Source organism: Petaurus breviceps, unplaced genomic scaffold, assembly GCF_028583685.1.
Source record: "Petaurus breviceps papuanus isolate PSGF00001 unplaced genomic scaffold, PetGlider_PUasm1.0 90977, whole genome shotgun sequence".
NCBI classification, from domain to species: Eukaryota; Metazoa; Chordata; class Mammalia; order Diprotodontia; family Petauridae; genus Petaurus; species Petaurus breviceps.
Genome location: NW_027187391.1, coordinates 55,855,859 through 55,882,818, shown reverse-complemented (window position 1 = coordinate 55,882,818; position 26,960 = coordinate 55,855,859). Strand labels below are relative to the sequence as shown.

Sequence of the window (26,960 nt, the reverse complement as noted above, 5' to 3'; positions counted from 1 at the left end):
GAAGTCAGCACTCACTGGCAAAGACGTCAATGTTGGGAAAGACTGAAGGCGAAAGGAAAAGGGGACAGCAGAGGATGAGATGGATCAATAGTGTCATGGAAACAAACTTGGACAGACTTCAAGAGAAAGTGGAGGATAGTAGGGTCTGTTATTCTATGATCTGTGGTGTCATGAAGAGTTAGATATACTAAAGAACAAAATAACAATAATTTAAGTGAATCTAAAAGGAAGGAACATAGGCAGATCTACAAAGAATATAAAATTCAACACTCACATAGCAGCTGAAGAACTTGCTTTTATTGTTGCAAATTTATACTAGGAAGTCAACATTTAATTTTATAATCCATTGACCATAAACTATTTATAAAATGTTAAAATCCTTAAGTTGTACATTAATGTCCTATGTACCACCCTTCTTCAAGTCTGAAGAAAATTACCGAGTTCCATAGTCAGCAGTCTCACTGACAACACTTTCTCTGAAGTCTTACACTTAGCTTAGAATTAATAATGGCCAATATCAAACTGGCTTGAAACCTGATTGTGTTCCTGGCTCAGGAAAACCTGTTGTAAGTAATTTAAATCCTTAGTGAAAAACAAAAAGCAAAACCTAAAAGTAGATATCTTCTTAGATAAAATGAATTAATTTCCCACATAAAGATAAAATGAACTCTTATAAGTTTTGTCCAGATTATAGTGGGTTTTCTCAACTATTGTTTTACTTCCAAAATACCTGATTAAATTACTTGCAAATAATTTACATATAGATTTATTTAAAAAAGTTTCCTTAGCATTCTAAACGGTTAAGGAAATCACAAAACATTAAAAATTGTTAAAGTACACTGTACATATTGCACCTTTCTGCAAAGCTGGGTAACTATTTCCCATGGCAAGGAACTACTGAATAAAGTATGCCTTATATGTATAGGTACTTAATTTTTCCCCTGAAAATGTCAATGGAACTAGTAAAATCAGGATTTAATGGATTTCATTCTTTAATAATTGAAGAAGAAAATTCTCAGGTACTGAATAGTTGATGCACAATCTTCTTTCAAAGACTAAAAAAATTCTTAAAATATGTAACATGTTTGTTTCCTGGTTACTTTTAGCTTTCACTCCCTTAATCCCAAATTTAATAATTGTAATTTTAATCTAAATGCAAACAAGGACACCCTCTTTAAATAGCTATTCAATTTGAAGTATCTATTTGTAACTACCTGCCTGTACTTTAACTTACAGAAATGTCTGCAATCAAAGGGGTCTTAATTTTTTCTAGAGCCAAAGTAAACAAAAAACTTAAAAGAAAGCTATTTAAACTATTTTGAAAATATAAAAACAGTTCCCAAAATGCTTGACAGAAACAAGCTATTCATTCTCATTTGTGTTCCACTGAAGACATTATTGAAACCTGTTCATTTCTTTAGCACAGCAAAAACACATTGTCTTATTCCAAAAAGTCCACTCTGAAGGTCCTCGGAATGTTTTAAGATTGGCTGTAGCTAGAATTCTGACTTCCATTTGGACCCTGTTCTCCTTCACTGTTCAAACAGAGAGAAACAGATTTTAAAAAATTAAAAGTAAAACAGGTTGGTAAGTCCAATATATATATAGCTCTTGTTACTATAACCCTACAAGACAATTTTATGCAGAATTATTTAAAAATTCAGGCAGTCAACTTTTGGTCTCAGGTTTTAATCTATAAGACAAAGTATGATCAGATCAAGAAATGAAAATTAACTTTTGGTTTCATCATGTTAGGTCTTCATCAAATATGGAATAGATCTATCCCAGAAAAAGTTTTCTTTAAAGTTCATTTCTGTCTATCAAATCTTATTCCCACAAACCAACATTACAAAAAAAAAAAAAAAAAAAAGACAGTCTTTTCTACAGACAAATGTATTGCTCTAGAGACATAATCAAATTACATTTAATAATGAGGTAAAATTTTTATAAATTACAAGAATAAAACATACTGAAAATTCAATGTTTTTCCCCCAATAGTCAAAATAACAACATTGCAAATATCAGAAACCATGGCAGAAGGGTTATTGCCTCGCCTTGCTCATCACCATCTTGATGCTTAAAGGCCCTATTATTAGTGGAACATCAAATAATTTTTGTACTAAATGAACCTAATCAGAAGCTGTTTGATGACTTCTATTTTGAACAGTTCCTTGTATGATTTAACTCTTCCTAAAATTTTTAACTTTTATATTTGAGATTATCAATAAAGACTTGCAAAATTGTCACATAATGTGACAAGATATCATTTAACTGGTTTCTGGTTAATTGACACAAGGTAGATATAGTTTCTTTACTTTCTTCTGCTGCTTGACCTACCTAGCTGTACTGGTTTCTTATTTACAGTCTTTTTTTCCTGAGACTACACCGATAACCTACATCGTTTATGATGTACTCCAAGTAAGGAGTGACAATGTTTTACTGAATTTGAATGATTTTATTCGGGGGAAAGTCAGAAGTATTTCAAACACGTTTAGCCAATTCATCTTTAAGATTCCATTTAATTGATCATTTTTTATTTGATCATCACATTAATGATGCATTTTATTTGGAATCTCTAATTGTAGGATCATCACCCTAGTCATTTCCTGGAACACGGATCGGTGGGCAGTTCTTTACAATTTGTGCCTTGAAGGTAACATGTCTTAAAATCATAGGCTAAGTCAAACCATCACAGTTTTAGGGAGGTAGTCTGACCTCAGTTTCAGATAAATCACTTGGATTTAACTAGATGGCAAGGGATACCCTTAAGGATGAACAATGTTGTTGGCAAAACTAATTTGGTCACATTATGTTTCAGTGGGGGAAAATATTTGTGTTCAACCAAGACGTGTTTTACTATTATATCTGAAGCAGGTTAGGTTTTGAAAAAGCCCTTTGTAGCCTTGGGATTTTTAGAATGGTATGCCAGTAAGAGTTGTTGTCACTCCAAAAAAAATCAAGCAATTTAGGGCTATGAATAGCTCCAAAGAATAAGGGAATACGAGTACTGTCAGTCATGTTCATTCAAGACTATTATTATCTCCAATTTAGCAATGCATTAAATGATGCAAAAAAAAGTGGTGCCCTTATCTTTAAAGTTTTTTTCCTAGCACAGCAAGATATTTACAATTCAATTCAGTTTTTAAGTGCCTATTAGGCAGCACAGTGCAAGGCAGATTCAAAGTTAAGTATGGTTGCTGACTGCATGTAATACACATTCTCAGCAGAGGAGATGCTACACATACACATAATTATAGTATAAAATAATACATAAGTGCATTAGAATGGTGCAAGCAAAGTGTTAAAGATGGAGCTCATAACTGACATAGGAATTTCAGAAAGTTTCCCAAAGGAGGTTATTTTTTAATTGGGCTTGAAAGGTTCAACTAGAATTCAGTCAGGTAAGAGAAGTAGATAGAGTTGTATTCAAGGCATAGGAAAATGAGCAGAAGCATAATACTGGAATGTATATGAAGAGAACAATGGGAAATCCAGTTTGGCTAGGATGTGTAGGGACAGATGGTATAGATTTAATGTATCACAGGACTACTAACAAATTCTTTAAACCTAAAATTTAGATCAAATTAACTCCTGGATTTTAAGTCCCTGTTAAGAAGTTCAACATGCTATATCTTGAAGGTTATGTACAATATTATCAGGTCTATAGTGATATATTTATTTAAATAAACTTATTAATGTATTTGCTAAACACAAATCAAGTGATTTTTTTTAAATCAAGTGATTTTTAAAAAGCAATTCTTACTAGTCACTTGTATAGGGGATATTTTTAAAATTAAAAATAAATAACTCAACTGTTCAATATAATCTATCATTATTATAATGTTGCATGTAATAGATTACATAAAATGAAACCAGCAATTAAATTTTACAACATACCTGTTTGGAGGTGGTTTTGGTTTAGGCATCTTACTAAGGATAGTTGCCATCTCTTTTCTTTCATCAAAATTCTTCCACTGCTCATACAATTTTAAAATAACCCTAATTATTTCCAAAATCTGAAAAAAAAAAATTCCAAGATAGATTACTCAGTAGCTACAGCATATATTTCTATTGTGTAAAGAGAACATACAACACAAAACTTGTGCATTTGTCAGAACACGGTTAAAAAAAGGCAATATGTCTCTTTTTTTGAGATGAAATGTTAAAATGAGGGTCAGCAAAACTTAATATATTTGAAAGGTTTCTTTTAATTGCATGTTGACAGGTTACTCCTCCTTTCCCCCAAGAATATACCATAGCATTTATTTCTTTTTTTGGTTTGTTTGTTTTTTGCTTTTTGGAGGGGGGGAAGCAGGGCAACTGCCCAAGGTCACACGGCTATTAAGTGTTAAGTGTCTGAGGCTGAATTTGAACTTGGGTCCTCCTGACTCCAGGGTCAGTGCTTTATTCACTGTGCCACCTAGCCGCCCCTACAGCATTTATTTCTTGCCACCTCCAGAAAAGGCACCGCACTTTTTTTTTTTTAATTGTAGTCCTTTGGGTCTCCAACCATTTAAATAGAAAACAGAGAAATAATCAAGCAGGCTGACTTCTCTCTTAATAACTCTCAAAGTTCATCGACCTGAAGTTTCACATTAGTTGTCATTCTTGCTCGAATGACTCTAATCCTTAACATAGTCTTATAAATTCCTTTGGGTCTGTTGCCTATCCATACTTCTAATGGAGTAGGTCTAAAAGGGGAACAGGATACCATTTAAGGCCATTTACAATACGATTTAAGGTCACTACAATTTAAGCAGCTACCTAGGAAGTACCATTCATTCATACATAAATGTAAAATATTCAAGAATATATGTATATGTATTTACATGTACACACACACACACAGAATAGATACAAGGCCAATTATTCTGCAACCAGAAATACTGGTACCCTACCACATTTAGCCCTAAATCAAAAGTGGCAATTATTATATTATAGTATCAACAAAAGTTTTTTAGTGTGTGCTAAATGTCTGTTTTTCAAAGGTCTTAACTAATAATCTTCTTACCAAGGTCATTTCAAAAAGATAATGGCTCAACACCCTAAGTACATCAAACATTAATCTTAAAAAGTTCAAGTTGGCAAACGGGAAGGAACACTAAAGAATACCTTCTCCATATCAACAGAAAGCTCTGCAAACCACTGTCGAGCATCCTTCTGTTGTACGACACAGGCTACATGTAGACAAGCTGGAAAAGAAGGGGAAAAAGGCTTTTTTAAAAAGTGCGCATATTGTTAAGAACACATGGCCTTATAAATACAGATGAGGTTATTTTCATTTATATTATACTATCTCCCCTTCTACACACACACATCATAAACTTGGTCTAGCGTAGCTAACGCTACAGTGCAGATCACTGAGCCAACCGGCGGAAGTGGCAAAGGCCCAAGTCTCGCTCCTCTGTGCCATCCCTGGTGTCTCTGTCACAAGAGGAAGACTGAAGAGTGAAATACACTGTGAGAGTCCTTAGCCACTCCAGAGCAATGTCGTATAGATGGCAGTCAGTTGCCTTTGTACTCAGAGGCTGACTTCCCTAATGGAATGTCCTCAGTCTAGTAGTCAGGAAATTGCTCTTGCAACCCTGTTTTGGATACATTAATCAGCAAAAATGTTCCCTTTAATTTCTTCTAAGTTGTAAAAAACAGTAATAACGAACAAAACACCTTTCTACATAAGCATCACATGATGAACACTAAACATATGTAACAGGAACAGAGTTTAGTGCTATAACCAAAAAACAAAAAAATAAGCATTTAGGAGATAGGAGGGCTCAAAGGCAAACTTTATTGACTTCATAATTTTGTCTAGGGCTGGTTAAAGTTATGGATAAATCTCGATATATGATCTCATCCTAGCATCTTAAGGGCAAATCCCTGGTCCGGAGGGGCCCAGTTGCCTGCCAGAATAAAAGGGAAGGGAATAATCATTTAAACAGTGCCTATTATGTGCCAGGTACTATGCTGAGTGTTTTTTTTTTAAACAAATATCTCATATTTGATCCTTACAACAATCCAGGGGAGTAGGGACCATTGTGTTCCCTATTTGCAGATGAGGAAACTAAGGCAAACAGAGATTAAGAGACTTGCCCAACATCACAAGTGACTTTAGGCTGGATCTGAACTTAGGTCTAGAAAGACTCAACACGCTATTTACTGAACCACCAACTACCTCCAGAGGCCTTAATCAAGGGAGACAGAGACCTAAGTAACAAGGTGATTCATTCCTTTTTTAATGTACACATGAACAAAGTAAAGTGAAGAAGGGCTAGAAGGGCTAGGAATAGGAAGTCATTACTCAGGTCAAATTTGGGGACTGGTAAACTAAATGGAACAATGTGATCTTGAAGCAAATTTGGCTTGTCCTATGAAGGGCATCAACTTTGATTAAAAGTTTAAAAAATTTAATGGATTAAAAAACACCCAACCAATTGTTGGAGGGGAAATAGACACACCAAAGCATTATTCCTCAAGCTGTGAAAAATGGTCCTGCTGGGGGTAGCTAGGTGGCACAGTGAATAGAGCACCAGCCCTGGAGTCAGGAGGACCTGGGTTAAAATCCAGCCTCAAGACACTCAACACAAAAACTAGCCATGTGACCTTGGACAAGTCACTTTACCCCAATTGCTCCCCCCCACCCCCCAAATGGTCCTGCCACCCTGGAAACCAATTTGCAATCATGCCTCAAAAAATTACTAAACTGTGCTAAATCTTTGACCTAGTGATACTACTACTGGGCCTATACTTTCCCAAAAAATTTGAAGTTTTTTTTTTTAAAGCAATCAGGGTTAAGTAACTTGCTCAAGGTTACACAGCCAGTTATTTCAGTGTAGTGCTGGTGTGGTGCTAAGTATCTGAGCCCGGATTTGATCCCCAGGTCATCCCGACACTGGAGCCGGTGCTCTTACTCGCTGTGCTACCTGGCTACCCCAAAATATTTTATTTTTTTTTAAAAAGCAATTGGGGTTAAGTAACTTGCTTAAGGTTACACAGCCAGTTATTTCTGGGTGTGGTGCTAAGTATCTGGGCCCAGATTCAATCCCAGGTCATCCCGACACTGGGGCCGGTGCTCTTACTCACTGCGCCACCTGGCCACCCCTAAATTTGAAGATTTTTAAGAAAAGGACTAATACATACAAATTTATAGCAGCCTTTTTTGTAATAGCAAGGAACTGAAAAATAAGAGACATAACAATTGGGGAATGACTAAACAAGCTGTGGTACATAAATGTAACTGAATTTTATTGCATTTTTTTTCCCTTTTGGAGGGCAATTTGGGTTAAGTAACTTGCCCAAGGTTACATGGCTAGTTTTTTTGTGTGGATGTTAAGTGTCTGAGGCTGAGACCGAACTCGGGTCCTCCTGACTCCTGGGGCCGGCGCTAATTTTATTGCATTCTAAGAAATGGACAGTTGCAGAGAAACCTAGATTAAACCTGTATGAAACTATACAGAGTGAAGTGAGCAGAATCAGAAGAAAAGTTTATATAATTGCAACATTGAAAACACAACTTAAAAAGACTCAAGAACTCTGATCAATGCAACATCTAAGCATGATTTAAGAGGACTGATGATGAAGCAAGCTGCTCACTTTCTGAAGCCTTTATGAACTCAAGATGCAGAATGAAACATACGTATTTGGACAAAGTCAATGTCAGAATTTGTTTTGTAACAAGTGTTATGTTTTTCTCCCCATCCCTCCCCCATTTTGGGGGAAGGTAAGATGGGAAAAAAAGAGGGAGATAGTGATGGGTTATTAAAAGAAAGAAGGTCATTAAAATACTTAAAAATAATTCATAGAGGACTAGGCAAAGATGACAAGCTAAGAGGGAGCAATATAGCCCAACTCCCTCTACAACTACTCCAGCAACAATCTAAGAATACCAAACTGTTTAGTGATTAAAAATCAAAGGAGAAATTCCAGTGAGTCCTCTTTCTATCCTAAGATCACAATTCAACTGACAAGCAAGTGAGCAGGCAGGAACTGTTGAACTGGGGCAGATCATATCATGGACTCTACCCAGAGCTCTGAGTTAGGCCTACAGTGTAGGGTTGGCCACAGCTGATGTTGGACTCAGCTTTAGGCTCACGCAGATAGCACTAAGTCTCCCAGAGGAGCCAGGATCATAGATTCAGTCCCCAGAGCTCCCACTAAAGCAGCAAAACAGGGCTAACCAGAGTAGGTTAATGGAAAAAGATAAAGAAAAAGAACTATTATGATGCCAGGGATACCCAAGACCCAAACTCAGATGAGGAGATCAACTCCCAAACACCTATGAGTAAAGCCTCAAAAAAAAAAGAAGAGGGGGAAAAAAAGAAGCAGCAGCATATGTTGGTCACAAGATAAACCATAATTTCTAGAAGGAAATAAAAGAATTTTAATGATTCCATGAGACAAGAAATATTAAAATAAAGTCAAATGACTGAAGAAAATAAAAACTGGCTTGCAAAATAGATCAAGGGAGATAATTTAATAACTAGACTCCCTGAAAATCATGACCAAAAAAAAAAAGCCTAGACATCACATTTTTAAAAAAATCATGAAAGAAAACTGCTCCAATATCTTTGAACCAGAGGGCAAATTGTAAAAAGATCTTACTGACTCACCTGAAACAATCCCTAAAATGAATAGAAACTCCCAGGAATGCCATAGCTAAAACCCAAAGCTTCTAGGTCTAAAAAGGATTTTTACAAGCAGACAGTAAAGAGTTCACAGCCAGGATCACAATATTCCAAAACGCAAAAAACTGAATATAATCCTACAGCAGAAAAAAATGGATCTTAAATGAAAGAGGTCTTTCAAGAATTCCTGATGAAACTGAGTAGACCAAGGAGAAACTTTTAAATGCAAACATGGGAATAAAGGAGAACATTAAAAGTAAATATGACTGAGTAATCATAAGGAACCGAACAAGGATGAATGATTTACATTCTAATATGTGAAGTATGTCATATGACATAAATGGGTTCACCACGAAATAAAGCAATAAACTTATTTCTACTCTTACATACCTAAAGCTATCATGAAAGGAGGATACAGCAGGCAAAGATCCGTTCTGTAGGTATCATTGACTATCCTCCTATACAAACAAAAATCATAGTTATTACTGAAAAGAGAAATACAACATATGGTTTGTACATTTCCTTTCAAGGAAGACTTCATCTTCCTATGCAAAACTAAGTATCATGTCTAAGTGAAGCTTCAGACAGAAGATGGACACTGGAGTTACAGTGATAAGTAAACAAAAAGTCATTTCAATAGTATTTTTAGTGACTAAATTTAAGGTCCAGGTAAAAGGTTTTTTTTAAACAACAAAAAAGATACCATTTAAAAAATATACTATATATCTGTGTATATACATATATATGTGTAGTTTCCCAATTTTCAAAAACACAAAGAAATCAACAAATAGGGATATTTACAAATAATCATTATACAGTATAGTTAAATATGTTTTGGATACAACTCTAAAAATGTTCTGATTATCTTATGGGCAATTTTTGTTTTACAGTATTGAAATGGTAGTTATATATTTTATAAGAACAATTAACACATTAACATCAGATAATTAAAATTACTTATCTTTTTAGCATACACATACAAATACTAGTCAAGTTCAACTCAACGGCTATAATATATTGTAATTAAACAAGTACTTAGGAATTTCACCCACATAAGAACATTTTGCTAGCTTTGTAAAAAACAAAACACAAAATCTTCACATAGTAACTGTTAACCTTCCTATCTAATCATGTTACACTATTGATAACTTCTGTTCTAATTACCATGCAAGGGGAAGCAACATGTCTTCTTGGCCCATGTCCTGCACATACTGGAGCAAAGGTCTATAAGGATGATACACTATCAAGCAACAATCCTAGAAACAGTTTGAAAAATATGTGTATGTATAGTCAGATTTATTACAACATAGAAACATACTAAAACCCACTTGAATATTAAATTCATAAAAATGAATTTGGGATTTCTCTAAGTCATGTTTGCTTCCCTTTTAGTCTAAAAATAAAGAGTATGTCAGCCCTAAGCTCTGCTTTAATAGTGAAGTGCTCTCTCTGGGATATACCTGGGTAAATCGGTTGGCAGCCAGTCAGCATCCATTCCCTTAGAGACTCAAAGTGTCACATCTGCAACACACTAAAACCTCTTATTAGCCTATTAAGCCATAATTCCCAACTGGAGGAACAGAATTCTGGCAAGACATAACCTATCTTTAAAAGACACTACACATATACTCAACATTGTGCAAATAATTTCAGTGGTTTAATGTTTTCACTGGTTTGCTTTTGATTCTTTTACTGTCAATGACAATGGTACAAAATTATTTCCTAGCTCAATATAAGAAATACAAATGAAGATTATTTTGTAGTCTTCAGAGATGTGGCCTGCAGTGCTACCAGTCCACTCATAACTACCTTTGCTACCACAAATCATTTGGGGGCTTTATAAAGAGCCACCTGCATGTACCTCTCTCTTAAAAGTCAGATTTCCTATCACTTTGGTTTTGAAACTTAACTTTTAATTCTTTTGTTGCTAGGTGAAAAATATAAGCACTTACCATTAGTTCTAAAAGGTAGAATTCACATTCTAATATCTGTTTAAAAAAATAGGATTTTATCAAATTTTCACAAGATCACAAATTAGATATAACATGTCTACTTCATCTTTAGTAACAGCATATGGATATATTGTATTTTATTGCATGATACTGAAAGAAAACGAGAAGAAATAAAATATTACTTTAATGTGACCTTTCTGATTATGCTGAGAAAGTATTTCATTCTTCATGAAATGCTTTCTTATGAAATTTGTCTGTCCAATAGGTCTTTTTGTTTTATACTTTAAACATATGTTATATGCAGGACTTCAGATATTCCCAATACCTTGTGTGCTCAAGGTATCCTGAAATGCTACAGTCCTTAAGCTAACTCATTATTATGAATTGAAAATTAGCAATGTTTCAAATGTTACACTCTAAAATCATAAAAAGAAATACTAAAAATAAAATGAAAAGGAACCAAGTAATAACTTAATCCCCAAACATCCATGATTTCATCAGTATAGGTATTTCCTACACTAATAGAAATCACAGTCCTTTTACACATCGAGGGAGACACTCTTTATGAGTGGCTGCAGCCAAAAAAAATCCATCACCTAATGGCAACCAAAAAAATCCATCACCTAATGGCTACTAATTTTCTGGTGATATATATCTTCAAATTTAGCTAGACTTGTTTTTGTTAATAGATATACATTCCATTGATATGTCTATAGTCAAAACTTTTCAAGTTTGGCAGGACCTGCAAAAGTTTATGCTTTGCCTAACTTTATAGAGAATTTAGGGTCAGATTCATGCCATGAAGAGGCATGTGGAGGCAAAATCTACAGAGAATGCATAAATCTTGCTCAAGAGCTAAAAAATAGATAGAAAAACAAATACAGTAATCCATTGTCTGAAGACAATGAATATGGAACAAAATTATAAAAGTATTCACAAGGCTAACTATTGTCATGAAATTTTTTTTATATGGTAGAAACTCTCCCAATTTTATCTCAAACTTCTATAGTATTAATTTCCAATAACTGTTCTTTCTATGAGAAAGATAAAGTTATTCCAACTCAGTGGTTTCAATATGATTCTGATATGTAGTCTTACTTTATATAATATACTTACATGGTTCATCCTATAAGGGAATTCCTTTGGAAAGGCATATGAAAATCTAGTTTTTACTGCAGAAAACAAACAAACACCAACTTAAACTGGGATAGTGTTAAATAAAAATTGAACCAAAAGTTCTTTAAGACACTGGAACGTAGAGAAGCAAAAAGAACTAAATGGTCCAGTCTGTCTTTGCCTGGGAGGAGAATTAAACTAAATTTCTATATCATGCAAATTCATAAATAATACAGACTTCATGAAATTTGAAGACTTAATTAAGGCTCCAAATGATAATTTCCTTCAAATTTATGGTATTCCCTTTTTGGATTATGGTAGCAACTTTTACAGAGCTTCCTCATGCAACAGTCTACTTGAAATTCATGGTAAATTAAGAATACTTCATATAATTATTGTAATGAACCTTAGGTAAATGACTTAACTCTCTGTGTCACGGTTCTTTCATCTGTGAGACATCAGAATCAAACTGGATGATCTGAGCTCTAAAATTCTAAAATCTGAGTATCCAATGACTTATCAGAATGAATGAGAATACTCTGAATTTTTATATATTTACTGATAACTATAATATTACTACTGGTAATCAATCATTGAATATCAGTGACTTTCTTCTAGGCAAAAATTACCCAACATTAGAGATTCAGGCCCTCTTGTTTGGGTATGGGAAATGAGACTAGGTAATGTAGACTTCTTCATTATACCATTAAATTCTAATGGTTTTAACATTAAATTCTAATGCTTAATAAAGAATTATTAAAGTAAAAGTAACATTTCTCCTTGTAAATATCATATCTCGGAGTGGCCAGGTGGCTCAGTGAGTAAGAGCACTGGCCCCAGTGTCGGGATGACCTGGGGATCAAATCTGGGCTCAGATACTTCTAATCACACCCAGAAATAACTGGCCATGTAACCTTGAGCAAGTTACTTAACCCCAATTGCTTAAAAAAAAAAAATCATATCTCATTATAAAACCTCCCAATCTTTTTCAATAACACTACTCAAAAATTTTTATAACTTTAGTTTTTGGCATTAGAAACATAAACATTACTGCTTTCATAGCCAAAGTGCTCCACATTAATGTTTTTAAAAATAGAATTTTTCCAGATGATCATTCAGTGCTTTAGTAACATACGAAACAGATGTTGAAGAATCAAGCAACTGTCTGACATCTCAAAATTCTGCTGCTAAACTAAGTAGTTTATCATTTGCCTAATGATGAAATCAAAATCTGTCCCATAACTTCCATTCACTGGTCCTAGTTCTGCAATTCAGAGACAAGCAGAATAAACCTAAACTTTCTTCTATAGTATCTTATATAAAAAACAGCTACCATTTATGTACCACCTACCCTGCAGCAGGCACTGTGCCATGTGCTTTACACACCACCAATTTCTTCAAATGATTCTCAGATGACTTAGTAAACAGTCCCATCATTATCCTGGTTGCCTTCCTCAGGACAAACTCCATGTCTCTGCTATTTCTAAAATGTGCCCAGGATACAACAACAGATTTCCTCTGTCCAAGGCAGAGGAAAGAGGGATGATTACTTCCATTAAGATGGCTACTATTACTTCTTTTATTATCACTTAGGGTAGTGTTTTTTGGAGGTTGAGTCAAAGTTTCTTCTTAAATAGACTTTGAAGGTAAAGAAATGATCCTAAAATATGGAGATTAATTAATCTGGCTAGTGGGACTTCAACAAAAAATCCTTTCTGTTTCTCCCTGTGAAGAGCAGAGAGGCAAGAGACAGTTTGACCTCTGACAAAAAGACTATAGGCTAAATAATTAGTAAATAAAAATAGTATACCACATCCTTAAAGAAAAATGCAAGTTGGTCAGACATTAGGAGGTAATAAAATGCACTTCAGTTAAAAAAAGATTTATGAACCATATTTTCTCTTAAATTAAATGTATCTTTGAGCTGATTTTTTGCCTGACCTAAAATTTTGACTCCTTATTTTTATCTTGTCCAATTCTACCCAAAGTATTGCCAGTGAGATAATACTCAAGAAGGGTTAAAAACAAGAAGAAACCCATTAAATTTTTAAAATTTATCAATGGCTAAAAACAAAAATACTTCTTTATAAATGCAGGAGACTTACAGTAACTCATCAATATCTCCAAACCTTAATGTGTGACAGTGCCCCATAAAATGAAGACTGATTAGATCCTCTAAGTCTTTCTTGAGAAGTAGCTTCTTGGCAGATTTTTTTTGTACTTACATACAGAAGTAGCAGCAGAAATCAACCTTGTATTTGAAACTACTCCAAATTCCTTTAAGGAAAAAAAAAAGGAGTTAAGGAGACCATGTACTTAGTCAAAATGATCAGTACATGGGTATTTATAGGTCTGATACAGTCTATTTTTTCATTTTCCTACCATATGCAGATATACTGTTCTTATTGATTTTTTTTCCTATTTTGAGCTTTGAAGTGGTTATCATGAACCTATAGATAGCATTCATTATCTGTACTTATAGTGCGTTAAATATAATACAAAGAAAAACTCTACAAGATTTAATACTGGCTAAATACACAAATTAGGATGAAAACCATGCTCTTTTACATATAATTGCAACGTTGTTTTAATGAACAGCAAGGCTAATCTACCTCAATTTCTGTAAAAACTTGACAACTTTTATTTTCCTTGGTTGAAATAAATACCGTGTTTCCCTGATAATAAGACCCATCCCGAAAATAAGCCCTCCCCTTACTGTGTAAGATTCCTCTAAAATAAGCCCTCCCCCGAAAATAAGCCCTATTAAGATTGCTACTGTAGTGAAGGTGATCCCCTGTGCTACACGCTACATTACGGTACCCTCTGTATGCACCTTCTCCCCCCCCCCCCCCGTGAAACGCACGCCGCGCTCCGAGCTGCATCCAATCAGAGCTGCAGCAGTGAGCGTGTCATCCTGTTCTTCCTCAGTGATTTGCTTGCTGGCGCCATTGAGAGCAGTGCCATGGAGGAGAGCTGAGGCAGGACAACATAAGCCCTCCCCTGAAAATAAGCCCTCTGGTGTTTTTCTTTCCAAAAAAAATAATAAGACAGTGTCTTATTATCGGGGAAACACAGTATGTCTTCTATCCAACTGAAATGGGATCAAGTAACTTAAGTACTACTTAATAATGATACTTTAGGGACTTTAAAGAGAATTTTATAAATTCAATCTCAAATGCTTTTACAATTATTATCCCCTCTGAACAGATGAAATATATAGAAGTGCCTTGTCCAAGATAATTGAGGTTCTATTTCCAGAGCTGTCATTGGGTAGATTTTGGTTCCCATTTCTTTTTTATGCTGTATAAACTGCATTTTATATTAAAGTGTCATGTTCTTTAAGAGACTTAAAAATAAACAAAATATGTTAATCCAGATTCAACAAGGACCTAAATAAATACCTCAATACTACTTCTTTATATACTATATACAATATACTATGTATATCATCAGACTCTATTCTCAAATTAACATCGTGAAGTTCTAATAGTCATCGTGACCATATAGTACACTTCTTAGATAATTTACTAAATATAATGGCCAGTATACTTGACTCCAGCAGAAAAGGATAAGACAGAAAGAGTCAATCATTCTAATTCACAGAAGATTATACTTATATTAATATCAGAAGTTGTACATAGTAGCCCTATGTTTCAAGAAATTATCTCATGGAGGTGTAGAAAGAAGGATCAAGTTATTCTTTCCCTCATACTTACTGTAATATGAAAATACATCCATAAAGTAAAGACTTCTATGATTAAATCTAAAAGACTATATTTTAGCTGAATTATCAAAATAAAATAATGAAAATGACCATTTAAAAAAAATCACAACAAAAGGTGTTTAATAAATATAAACAAAAATCCTCAAGTGATACTATGAGATGGTACAGAGTTATGAAAAAATTCCATCATGGTCTTTCACATGTTAGAAGTAAAGTTCCATGTTATCGAGTTCTAAAGACCTGGCAAATAATGTCTTTTCTTTTTCACTAAATAACTTTCAAAGGGTTATAAAGTAAAGAGGAGATACACTTCACATAGCTTCTCCCTAAATTAGTAAACCTAACCAAAAAGTTATAAAACTCAAAATACTTTCTGTAATATTTCAAATTATTTACTAATATAAAATTAAAGTACTTCATACCTCTACTTTGGATGCCAAAAATACGCATGTAGGTGCCATTAATACAGGATCTATACTTTTCAAGGAATATCTAAAATGTCAATCAGAGATACACATTATTCGTAGAAAAGCACCATGTACAATAAAACTAAGCAGACTCTATGCTAGAAAAAAAATCATGGGACTTATTTCAGAAATGTAAAATTATTTTTATATTAAAGCTCAACAGCGTTAGATACTATTGTGTAAAGGTGACTAACCCCCCCTTATTAATCTATTAAAAAAAAAAAAGGAATTCTATCATCATAGCAAAAAGATAGTCTTACCTGGCATAGAATCTTTTGAAATAGACTGTAGCAGTGGCAATAACTTGCTGTCTTAATTTAAGATGCTCACCTAATGCTTGGATAACTTTAAGAAAAAAACAAAACAAAACAATCATAACATGGTAATGACAAAACACATAATGGCTCAAAAGAGGTTTTAAGTCATAGCTACAATCATTTTCAATTCAAAGAAAATGCTTATACTTTCTAGAAAGCTCTGTTTTCACCAAAGTAGAGTTAACAGTAATCAGAGTAGTACATAAAAGTTCTCTATTAAACCTACCTTATATAAACTAGGCAAATGGATCATCCTCAAAGTACCCTGACTTGCTTATCTTTTACAGTGAAAGTAACTACAGGGACTTGGGGGAATTTAGTATTTTCAAACTGCATCGATAATTCCAAATATAATTAGTAACAACTTTATTTAACTTCAAGGTTTGTAAGGTACTTTTTTTTTTTTACAGATCGTTTTGCAATACCTTTATTTAAAGGCTCTGTCAAATATTCCTGCTTTTTTGATTAGTCTTTTAATTGAGGGAAGGGTATGTGGTAAGCAAAAGAAGCTCATTTGTCTGCAGAACTCTTTATGTATTCATTCACTTAAATAATATATTTGAAGCTGAAGGTACTGTCACAGGAGAGGCGTTTTCCTTTGCATCTCCCACACAAATCCTGACGATGAGGTCTTTTGGGATCCACATGGCGAAGTTTCACTGGGCAGGAGCATCTTGTCTGTTTACAACTTTGACAAGCGATATCCTCCACTCGGTATGGGTTGTAAGACTTCTCACAAGTTCTGTAAAACTGCTTGAAGTAGACCTTATTGGTACCCTGCACGCACCACACATATGCACTTTCCCATCGAATGTTGCAGTCTTTGCAGTGATAATAGCCATATTTCTGCTCTAAGAACTGGAAGCGCAGCCGTGTCTTGTTTTGCCCGGGGCTCTGCGACTGCTGGGCCTCGGCCGCCTCCTCCTCCTTGGAGTCCTCGGGCTCCTCCACAGGCTCTGCAGCCTTCAGGCCGTCGGCCCGAGGCGGCTGATCCTCCCAGCTGGCTTTCACTGCGGCCTGGGCCCCACCACCCTCCCTGGGCTCGGGCTTCGCCAAGTCCGCGGCCCCCTCCTCGAGCTCATGCTTGGGCCGCACCACCGCCTCTGGCGCCTCCGTGTCTCATGCCCGGCGGCCTCCCCTGCGGGGCCTCCGGTCTCGGCCTCCTCTACAAAGGTGGCGAGGCGGCGCGAGGCCACGAGGCGGCGGCGGGGACGCAGCTCTCCGCAGCGCGAGGTCTCCAGGCTCCCGGCCCCTGCGGACCAAGGTGTGGTGGCCCGAGGGAGCACTGCACCAGGCGTCCTGGCGCGGGTTTACCTGCACGGCTACGTCGCGGGTGTTGGCCTTACGGAGCCGCAGGACGAGGCCCAGGTTGACCTGCGACAGGATGGCCATGAGTTGCGCCCACTGGTAGCTGTCGAAGTACTCGGCTGCCGTTGGCTGACCATAGCCCGACAAGGCTGACACTGCCCCCGCCGTGGCCCGAGGCCGCCAGCCGCCGCCTGCCCCGGAGCCTTTGCCCTTGGGGCCGGTACATGTAGCCGTCCAGCCTGTCATCCCCCAGGGCCGCCATGTGCGCAGCCCGGATCCGCCTGCCCGCTGACACCCTAAATAGCCGGCCTCTCGGGGGCGGGCCGAGGCCGGCGCACGCGAGGCCGCCCGCCCACTGCCCTCGTTAGCGGGCGGGAAGAGCCCGCCATGGGCGCTGTCCGTTGTCGGGGGCCGTCCACGGTAGCCCAGAAGGCCCGCGACGCAGGTAAGCCTTATGTAAGGTACTTCTTACAACTGTGAGGGAGGTATGTAAACACTGTTATCCTCATTTTACAGATAAACTTAATCTTAGAAAGGGTTAGTGATTTTCCTAAGTCATACACCTAAGGGGTGGTGAGCCCAGGTCTCCTGATTTCACTGCAACTTCTACATTATGTGAAAAAGAGAAGAAATCACTGAGAAGAAATTATTTTGAGCTAAAATAAAATAATTACATGATTTTTTTTTTAATTCACAGAGACATTGGTATTCTAGAAATTCTATTTATTTTGTCTACTGAGAGGGGGTGGAGACAAATAGAAACTCCATAACAAGGTATTTTTAAGCTGATCAATAAAACACCTCTTATGAGGCCTCTAAGTAATACATATATGTATATATGCATTAGTCAAGAAAGTGGACAAAGAAAAAGCAAGTAAAAAAAGGCAAGTGACATTATCTATTTTGGGAAGATAAAAGAATCTGAAATGTACTGCTATTCTACAACAGAAAGCACGCCAGCAGGGCAGTGCAAGATCATTGAGTTGATCTGCCTTGTCCCCAGATAAGCTCATAATGCCTAGGACAAGTCCTGCCCTAACAGTGTTTCACATTTCATTTGCGTTACCTGTGACTGTTAAGAGGTACTGATGAATATAAAACCCCAGAGCTGTTCTGTCCAACACCTCAGAGCCAAGAATTAGGTAGGCAAAGAGGAAGCAGTGAGGAAGGACTCTTAGAACCAGGCCAGAATCCTTTCCAACACTTTCAGGTACAGTTGTCAACTTATTTTTTTGCCTATATAGGCTGCTTTCCTCATCCCTTATGTTATTTTTTTTTTTTAAAGAATAAAGGATTTAGAAGTAATTTGCAGCAAATCTAGAACTCAAATCTGGCTCTAGACTTACATCCTTCATTATGGCAGCTACTAGGAAAAGTAGAGAGCCAACACTGAGATTATCTAGATTATTTGTTCCAAAGGTTACCAGTTGTCTCTTTTATATTTGTAATCAGTGAATGATGAGAAGGCAGCAGCTTTGGCTGGATCATGACAATTAGAGGTGCAGAATCACAGAACATCAAAGACTTATATTTTGGGTTGTAGAGATAAAATTAAAGCTCACCATCTAGTAGCATAACATGAAATGCCATAGCTAAGAATTCTGGAGACAAATCGTTTGATATTATGTGGAAATTCTTCTTAAGAGCTTTCAAATCAACCCAGCAAGCTTTTAGCATATACTATACTGGCACAACATAATAGACTTAATGAATTATTTAATGAATTTTGGAAAGCTTTCAGGTAGGAACAACTCTACTTTGCTATGTATATTTAGGAATCTAGGTATACTACAAATATAACGGACAAGATTCCACTAACAAACATCCATAGGTTGAGAAACGTCCCACAAGGATGAACTATTTAAAGATTATCTTTGAAGTATTGGTTACAAAAAACCCCCAAAACCTCAATTCGGAAAACTTTAAAACTATGTTTAAAATATAAAACTATAAACATATATAAGTTATAAAACATAAATAAAAATCTTAAGTATAGCCTGAAACGACTCTGTAAAGAAATATTAATTCAGATATGATCAACTTTATTATTTAGATAAAAATGAAATTTTTTTACCATTTGTAAAAAATATCTGCAGTTTCCAATATTCTTCTTCTGAGAGAAACTTTAAGTCCTTCTGGCGTTCCTTCAACAGATCTTGTTTATCCAAAATCCATTGTAAACTAAAAAATAAAACATTAAAATGTGCTACTGAACATCTATTAAGGCAGTAAAAATAACATTTTGAAGCTAAATAGGTTGCCAGTGTTTTCCGAAGCACACTTTGTGTGCAAGAAGCATTCTTAAGAGAAAGTATTTTTCTCAAAAGTTTTAAAATTTGGACATTTCAAAACATTCTGATCAATAAGGGAAATGTTATCCATTCTTTTTTTTTTCCAAATGCTTCATTAACTTCCGATTTACACCATTCATTTCCGCCAGATCTTGAGTTACAAATTTTCTCCCCGTTTTCCCCCCACCCACCGCCCCAAAACAGCAGTACCACAGGATATCCCCTCCTCCAATCCACCCTCTCCCATATTTTCTCCCATACCCCCTTCGACTTTTCCAGTGGATCTCTATGCCCCAGTGCCTGCATATCTTATTTCCCAATTACATGTAAAATAGCATTAATAATAGTATATATATATTTGAGTATTTGATTTTAAAACTTGGAATTCCAGATTCATTCCCTTCCTCCCTTGTCTCCCACACTCACTGGGAAGATAAGCAGTTCAGTATAGGTTGTACATGTGTGGCCAATGCAAAACAATAACATAGTAGATATATTGTAAAAGACTGACTATATTTCCCTCCCTCCTATCCCACCTCTCACTTGTTCTATTCTCTACTTTGATCTTGTCCCTTTTCAAAAGTGGGTGCTCTCAACTTCCCTCCCCCCCAGCCTGCCCTCCCTTCCATCATCCCCCCTCTCATCCCCTTGCCCCCCTACTCTCCTGGAGGGTGAGATACCCTATTTAGTGTGTATTTCATTCCCTCCCCAAGCCAAATTCAATGGGAATAAGGTTGACCCATTCCCTTTTGCCTTCCTATTCTTCCCCTCCATTGTTACCATTTTCCCTTGCCTCTTCTATATGAGATAGTTTACCCCATTCTGTCTCTCCCCATCTCCTCTCATTATATTCCTCTCTCACCTCTTAATTTCCCCTTTTAATACACACATTCACATATGTATTCATATGCCCATATACCCTCACATATAGACATATATATATGTGTATATATATATATATATAAATATATTTCTATTCCCTTCAACTACTGAGAAAAGTTTCATAAGGTACAATTATTGTTTTTCCATGTAGGAATGTTAATAGTTCAACTTTGATAAGTTCCTTATGCTTTCTTTTCTCTGTTTACCTTCTCATGCTTCTCTTGCTTCTTGTATCTGAATGTCAAATTTTCTATTCAACTCTGTTTTTTTCATCAAGAATGCTTGAAAGTCCTCTATTCCACTGAATGACCATATTTTCCCCTGAAACATGATACTCAGTTTTGCTGGGTAGGTGACTCTTCATTTTAATCCCAGCTCCTTTGGCCTCTGGAATATCATATTACAAGCCCTTCAATCCCTCAGTGTAGAAGCTGCCAGATCCTGGGTTATCCTGATTGTGTTTCCACAATATTCAAATTGTTTCTTTCTGGCTGCTTGCAATACTCTCTCCTTAATCTGGGAATTCCGGAACCTGGCTATAATATTTCTAGGAGTTTTCTTTTTGGGCTCTTTTTCAGGAAGTGTTCAGTGGATTCTTTCAACCTCTATTTTGCCCTCTGGTTCTTAAACATCAGGGCAGTTTTCTTTGAGAACTTCCTGGAGGATGATCTCCAGGTTCTTACCTTGATCATGGTTTTCAGGTAGTCCACTAATTTTTAAATTATCTCTCCTGGATCTATTTTCCAGGTCAGTGGTTTTTCCCATGAGATATTTCACATTGCCTTCTATTCTTTCATTTGTTTGGATCTGTTTAACAGCATCTTGATTTCTCATAAAGTCATTAGCTTCCATTTGCTCCAATCTAATTCTGAAGCAATGATTCTCCTCATGGAGCTTTTGAGATTCTTTTTCCATCTGGCAAATTTGGCTTTTTAAGGCATTCTTCTCCTCATTGCCTTTTGAATCTCTTTTGCCATTTGAGTTAGTCTATTTTTTAAGGTTTGATTTTCCTCAGTCAGGCTGTTGACTCTCATTTCATAATTTTCTTGCATTGTTCTCATTTCTCTTCCCAATTTTTCCTCCACTTCTCTTATCTACTTCCTACAGTCCTCTATGGCCTGTAACCAGCTTGTATTTTCCTTAGAAGCTTTTGGTGTAGGAGTTCTGACTTCACCGTCTTCCTCCTGTTCCATGCTTTGCTCTTTTTTGCCCCAAAATAGGAGTCTAATGTTAGAATCTTCTGTCTGCTTTGTTTCCTTTGCCTGGTCATGTTGCCCCCTTAATCACTTGACCCCTGGGCTTTTTGCCACAGTAGGACTCTGCCACCAGACAGGGGAGCTTTTGTCCCAAACGTTGGGGTTTTCTCAGCTGCCAGAGGTATCAGATGGGTGTCCTCTCTGAGGTCTCCACATGCTCTGGCAGGCTGGACACACACCCCAGGACCTCCACCCTAGCAATCTGCAATCCAGATCCAAGAAGGTTAAAGCAAGAGCAATTACCCTTCAGAATGGTGCTTGGTCCCCCTACAGTCTGCAGGCCAGGAGCTGAAGCTGCCACGTGGCGCTGGCTGGCTGTGTCAGCGTCTTAGTGGCCAAAAGCCACGCACTCCCACTTACTGGGTCCCAAAGTCCAGACTGCACTGACCTCTCTCTTTGTCCTTTGCATCTATGTGTTGACAAATCTGGAAACGGCCACAGCTGCTACTCATCTAGGGTCCCTCTGGCCTGGAGGCTGATCAGGCCCACCCAGGGGCTAAAGCCTTGCTGTGGGGCTGGTCTTGGCTCCCAGAGCGCTGTGCTGGCTGATTCCTGCCGGCCTGCCGGGCTGTCCTCAGCGGGAGGTTAGCTTCTCTGTGTCATTTTGTGGATTCTGCAGCTCCATAGTTTGTTTAGAGTCCCCTTTTTACATGGATTGGGGAAGGTGGAAGCTGGAGCCGTGGGGAGGTCATGCTTCTACTCCGACATCTTGACTCTGCCCCCTATGCATTCTTGATAATCTTCAACTTACTCCATTTCCTCAACTACTTGGGTTTAAATGTAGTATGATTAAGTACTGTTCCCAATCCTCTGAACCCCACCCCCACTTTAAAGACCCATTATACTGATAAAGTTTTTTTTTAAGTACTCATCATAGCAGCATAGATTTTGAGCTGAAAGGAACCTTAGTTTTTTTTTTGGAGGGCAACTGGGGTTAAATAACTTGCCCAAGGTTATATGGCTAATTTTTTTTGTGTGGGTGTAAATGTCTAAGGCCTGAACAGAACTCAGGTCCCCCCAACTCCGGGGGCCTGCGCTTTACTCACTATGCCACCTAGCCGCCCCTAGAAGCTTTTATGTTCAATCTTCTCATTTTAGAAATGAGGAAACTGAGATCACCCATGGTATTAAGTGACTTATAAAAGACCACACAAGTAACAAGTAGTAGAACTTGGATTTGAATTCAAGAACTCTGATTCTAAATCTGCCACACTATCTTTCAATCAAAAAACTGGGCCTCTGGGAGGAATATGGTTACAACTATATACATAAATTAAACTGACAATGCCTTGAGAGCTGTAGCTTGATATTTAATAAACTTTTAACACATTTTAAAATAATTTACAACACTGAATGTTCTGTTTGATTTATTTCCATTATGAAGGTCTGAAATACAGCTCAGAAATATAAACATCTAAACTATTTTTCTTCTGTCAACCTGTCAAACATAGAACCACTATTTTTTTTAAGTTTTTTTTTTTGTTGTTTTTTGAAGGGCAATTGGGTTTAAGTAACTTGCCCAAGGTCACACAGCTAGTTTTCTTTGGGTGTGTGTTAAGTGTCTGAGGCCGGATCCGAACTCAGGTCCTTCTGACTCCAGGGCCAGTGCTCTACTCACTGTGCCATCTAGCCACCCCTAGAACCACTATTTTTTAATAGCTACTTTTGCAAGCTCTGCATTTGAGATAAGTAGTTACTTTCCATTAAAAAAAATCTGCTACTTACTCCTTCATGTCTTTTGTTCAGTCACATCTGACTCTTTGGGATCCCTTTGAAATTTTCTTGGCAAAGATAATAGAGTGGTTTGCCATTTTCTTCTCCAGCTCGTTTTACAGATGAGGAAATGGAGGCAAACAGGGTTAAATGACTTGCCCAGGGTCATACAGGTAGTAAGTATAAGAGGTCTTCCTGACTCTAGGCCCTGTAGTTTATCCACTGTGCCATCTGGCTGCCCCAACAACTTTTTGCAAGCTCTGCATTTGACCTAAGTAGTCACTTTCCATTAAAAACCAAAAACAACTCAACAACTTATTCCTTCATGTTTTTCATACACTATTACATTTGCAAGAGGATTGCTTTTCTGACAAGTGATATTGCTTTATTGTATATGGTACCAACTAGCTCTTCAAAGCTGATCTAAGGAAAAACAAACAAAAAAGCCAAAGTCTATCTAAAAGATTTCACTTCTTTACAATCTATACCTAGAAAATGTTTATTCATTCTTTAGAAAAGTATTTAAGTGAACAAAAGATGATGCAATTTTAAAGTTACTTAATCAGACTCAGAAATTCTGCAGTACATTTCACTGCCACAGAATGGCTTTACAGGAAAAATGAAAAGCATATTTTTTATAAACAAGTTTTTCAAAATTCCTGTTCAATTTTTTATGACGCAGGGGTCAAACTAGAGGGAAGAGCTTTAATAATCGTGATGATCAAAATTAAAGTGATGAATAAGTACATCAATTCTAACATTAAAAACTAGTGAGATATAGTCCTATTTTTGGAGACCTAGAGAATTTTTGTCCATATAAATTCAGTTTTCTAACTTACAGAGAAGAAAAAGACTTTTCCCCCATTCCCTTTCTCATACTTATCTATTTGATTACCATTGTATTCTCTTCTTCACTGACAAAAACTTACTAAAAAAGGGCAAAAGAAACATAAAACAGTAAGAAACATATGTATATATAGATATCTAAATGTATATAGGTCAGTATATGTGTGTGTATATGAAAAAGTATATATACAGATGGGTTCGTCTGCCTGGAACATCACAATTAGGGATCCTTGGGAAAAGGATACTTAAACATACAGAAAAAATGGTTTTTAATTCTTGCTCTGTCACACACTGGATGTACAGTCCTAGGCAAGTCTTAGCTGAAGCACTCTCATCCCTCTGAAGGGAAAATATTGTGGGAGGGTGAGTTGATCAATATGAAATAATCATGCAGGCAACTCTAGTGTGGAAACTCCCTCAAAAGATACTGTTAAATTGCTAATAACTTAGTAAGCTTTGAGAATTGCCTCAGGTCACTAAGAAACTATTTCCTACACAGCTAGTTTACTCCACCAAGACTTGAACCCAGGTCTTCCAGATTTCAAAGCTAGTCTTCTATCCTCTAAACTAAACTACCTCTCAACACAGGCCCATCAGAAGAAGCAACCCTTCTCTCCCAGGAAGGCTGTGAGACACAGGAGATAATGTATGTAAATCCCTTTGTAAACAGCAAAGGGCTACACAAACGTGGGGTATCCCCTAGCATCTAGGGAGACAAAAGATCTCTGCACAAAAGTGCAGTCGATGTAGGTGTCGCAGGAAGCAGCTGTCTCAGTAATAGTTTTCAGGAAGGAACTATTGAGGGAGCAGGAACAAAGTAGACCCTCCTCCAGACCACTTGATATTCCTCGGGATGGCAAATGGATGACAAAAGGCCTCGACTTCAATCCCAAGGAGGAATCTCTCGGCAGGCTGGGACACGGACCCCATCTAATAACCCCTCGGGCATAGGGTCCTCCATCCTCCTCCCCTCTCCTTAACAGGCTCCCTAGGGCCGAGTTGGAAATCTGCTCTGATCCCTCCGATCCCTATCCTGGGCCGGACTCCTCCTCCGCCATCCCGTCCCGCCGCTCCTTCACCTTTCCTACCCCCCACACCTTTACTCCCCCGGGTCTGGGTGCAGCCACCTCCGCGGGTCCTCAGTCAGGGCCGGGGAAGGCGAAAAGGCACAGGACGAAGGAAAGCCCTGCACCTTCTCCCCAGTACCACCTTCCCCAGTCCCGCCTCCGGCCCCAACCCCTGCCCCTGCCCCGAGGGACGCGGACTAGGCTGGGTGTTCGGACAGAGGAAGGAGCCACAGGCCCTACCCCGCCGCAGAACAGAGCCCGTCCGGGGTAGGGAGAAGAGGGTCCACTTACTAGTGGGAGCTCTGCCAGAAGTTCCCTGCCATGAAGAGCGGCTTCCCCGAGGTGAAGAGCACCAGGCGACCGAGCGACCATAGACCCCGCCAGCGCCCGGCCAGCCGGCCCGCTCCGCTCGGCTCAGCGGCGGCGGGAGCGAAAGGAAGCGGAGAGCACCGGTCCTCCTCGGGGCCGCCCGGCAACACACCGCCGCACAAAGCCGTTCCCACAGACACAAGTTCCGGTCCGGCCGGGCGACTCTGGAGCGAGAGCCTAAGAGGGAAAGACGAGGGGGCGGGGCCGGCGGCGAAGGTGCCGGAGCTCTCGTGGGCCGAGCGGTGAGGGCAGGTCTCGCGGGAAGCTTGCAAGCGACCGCTGAACTGGAGCCGCCGAAGCTAGTAACCACTGCGCAGGCGTCCCCATACTGGGTCTCTCCTTCACCTCATTCCCCGCCCTTGCTCTCACTTTCGCGCCTGCGCCTGCGTGCTGCTCTCCTCCTCGATGTGCATGTGGAGCAGTACCACAGGCATGGGCAGGGCGACGTGAAGAGCGAAGCGAAGGAGGGTTTGTGTGCCCTGGGCCTGCAGCTTGAAATAGCTTTTCACAGGGCCGGAGTAGGGGAAAGGAAAGGCCTCCTTTAAAGCAGTGGCATACGAGATTAAGATAGTTTAAGGACTCTAATCCACCTCAACCCCCCTTCCATGTTGATTATTAGGACAATGAATTCACAGGTTAATGGATTTAAACTTGGAAGGGACGTTGGAGGTCATGTAATCGAACTTTCCCATCCCTGCTCTCCTTCTTTATTCCTCAGATGCGAAAACTTAAACCCAGCAAGGTTAAAGGACTTGACCAAGGTCATATAAATATTCAATAGAAGAGGTAGGATTCCAGCGTGGATCCAAAGATTCCACATCAAGCGCTAAGTTTTGCTACAATGTCGCTGTCTCCCTCAGTTCAGCTCAATTCAGCAAGCATTCACTGTGCCCTCAAGGCATTGTGAAAAGTGCTGAACTGCTCTGAAATGAGCTTAGTTCTGTTAGGGAGGTTTGTGGGGGAGTCTAGTCAGTCAATGAGCATTTATCAAATCCTTATTCTGTCAGGGACTGTGCTAAGTACTGGTGATA

The 26,960-nt window shown here is 38.1% G+C and overlaps 1 protein-coding gene and 1 pseudogene across 1 annotated transcript; both read right to left on the bottom strand.

Moving 5' to 3' along the window:
- Positions 1–275: 275 nt before the first annotated feature.
- Positions 276–26,256, bottom strand: CCNC (cyclin C). Its single transcript, XM_069077165.1, is given in 14 exon segments — positions 276–1,535; positions 3,898–4,016; positions 5,113–5,192; positions 9,012–9,079; positions 9,786–9,877; positions 10,574–10,609; positions 11,690–11,745; positions 13,915–13,966; positions 15,836–15,905; positions 16,141–16,225; positions 19,580–19,686; positions 25,852–25,963; positions 25,966–26,212; positions 26,215–26,256. Coding segments are annotated over 14 exon segments (1,221 nt in total). The 3' UTR covers positions 276–1,480.
- On the bottom strand, positions 16,232–17,751 carry LOC138153149 (zygote arrest protein 1.S-like; annotated as a pseudogene).
- Positions 26,257–26,960: the final 704 nt, after the last annotated feature.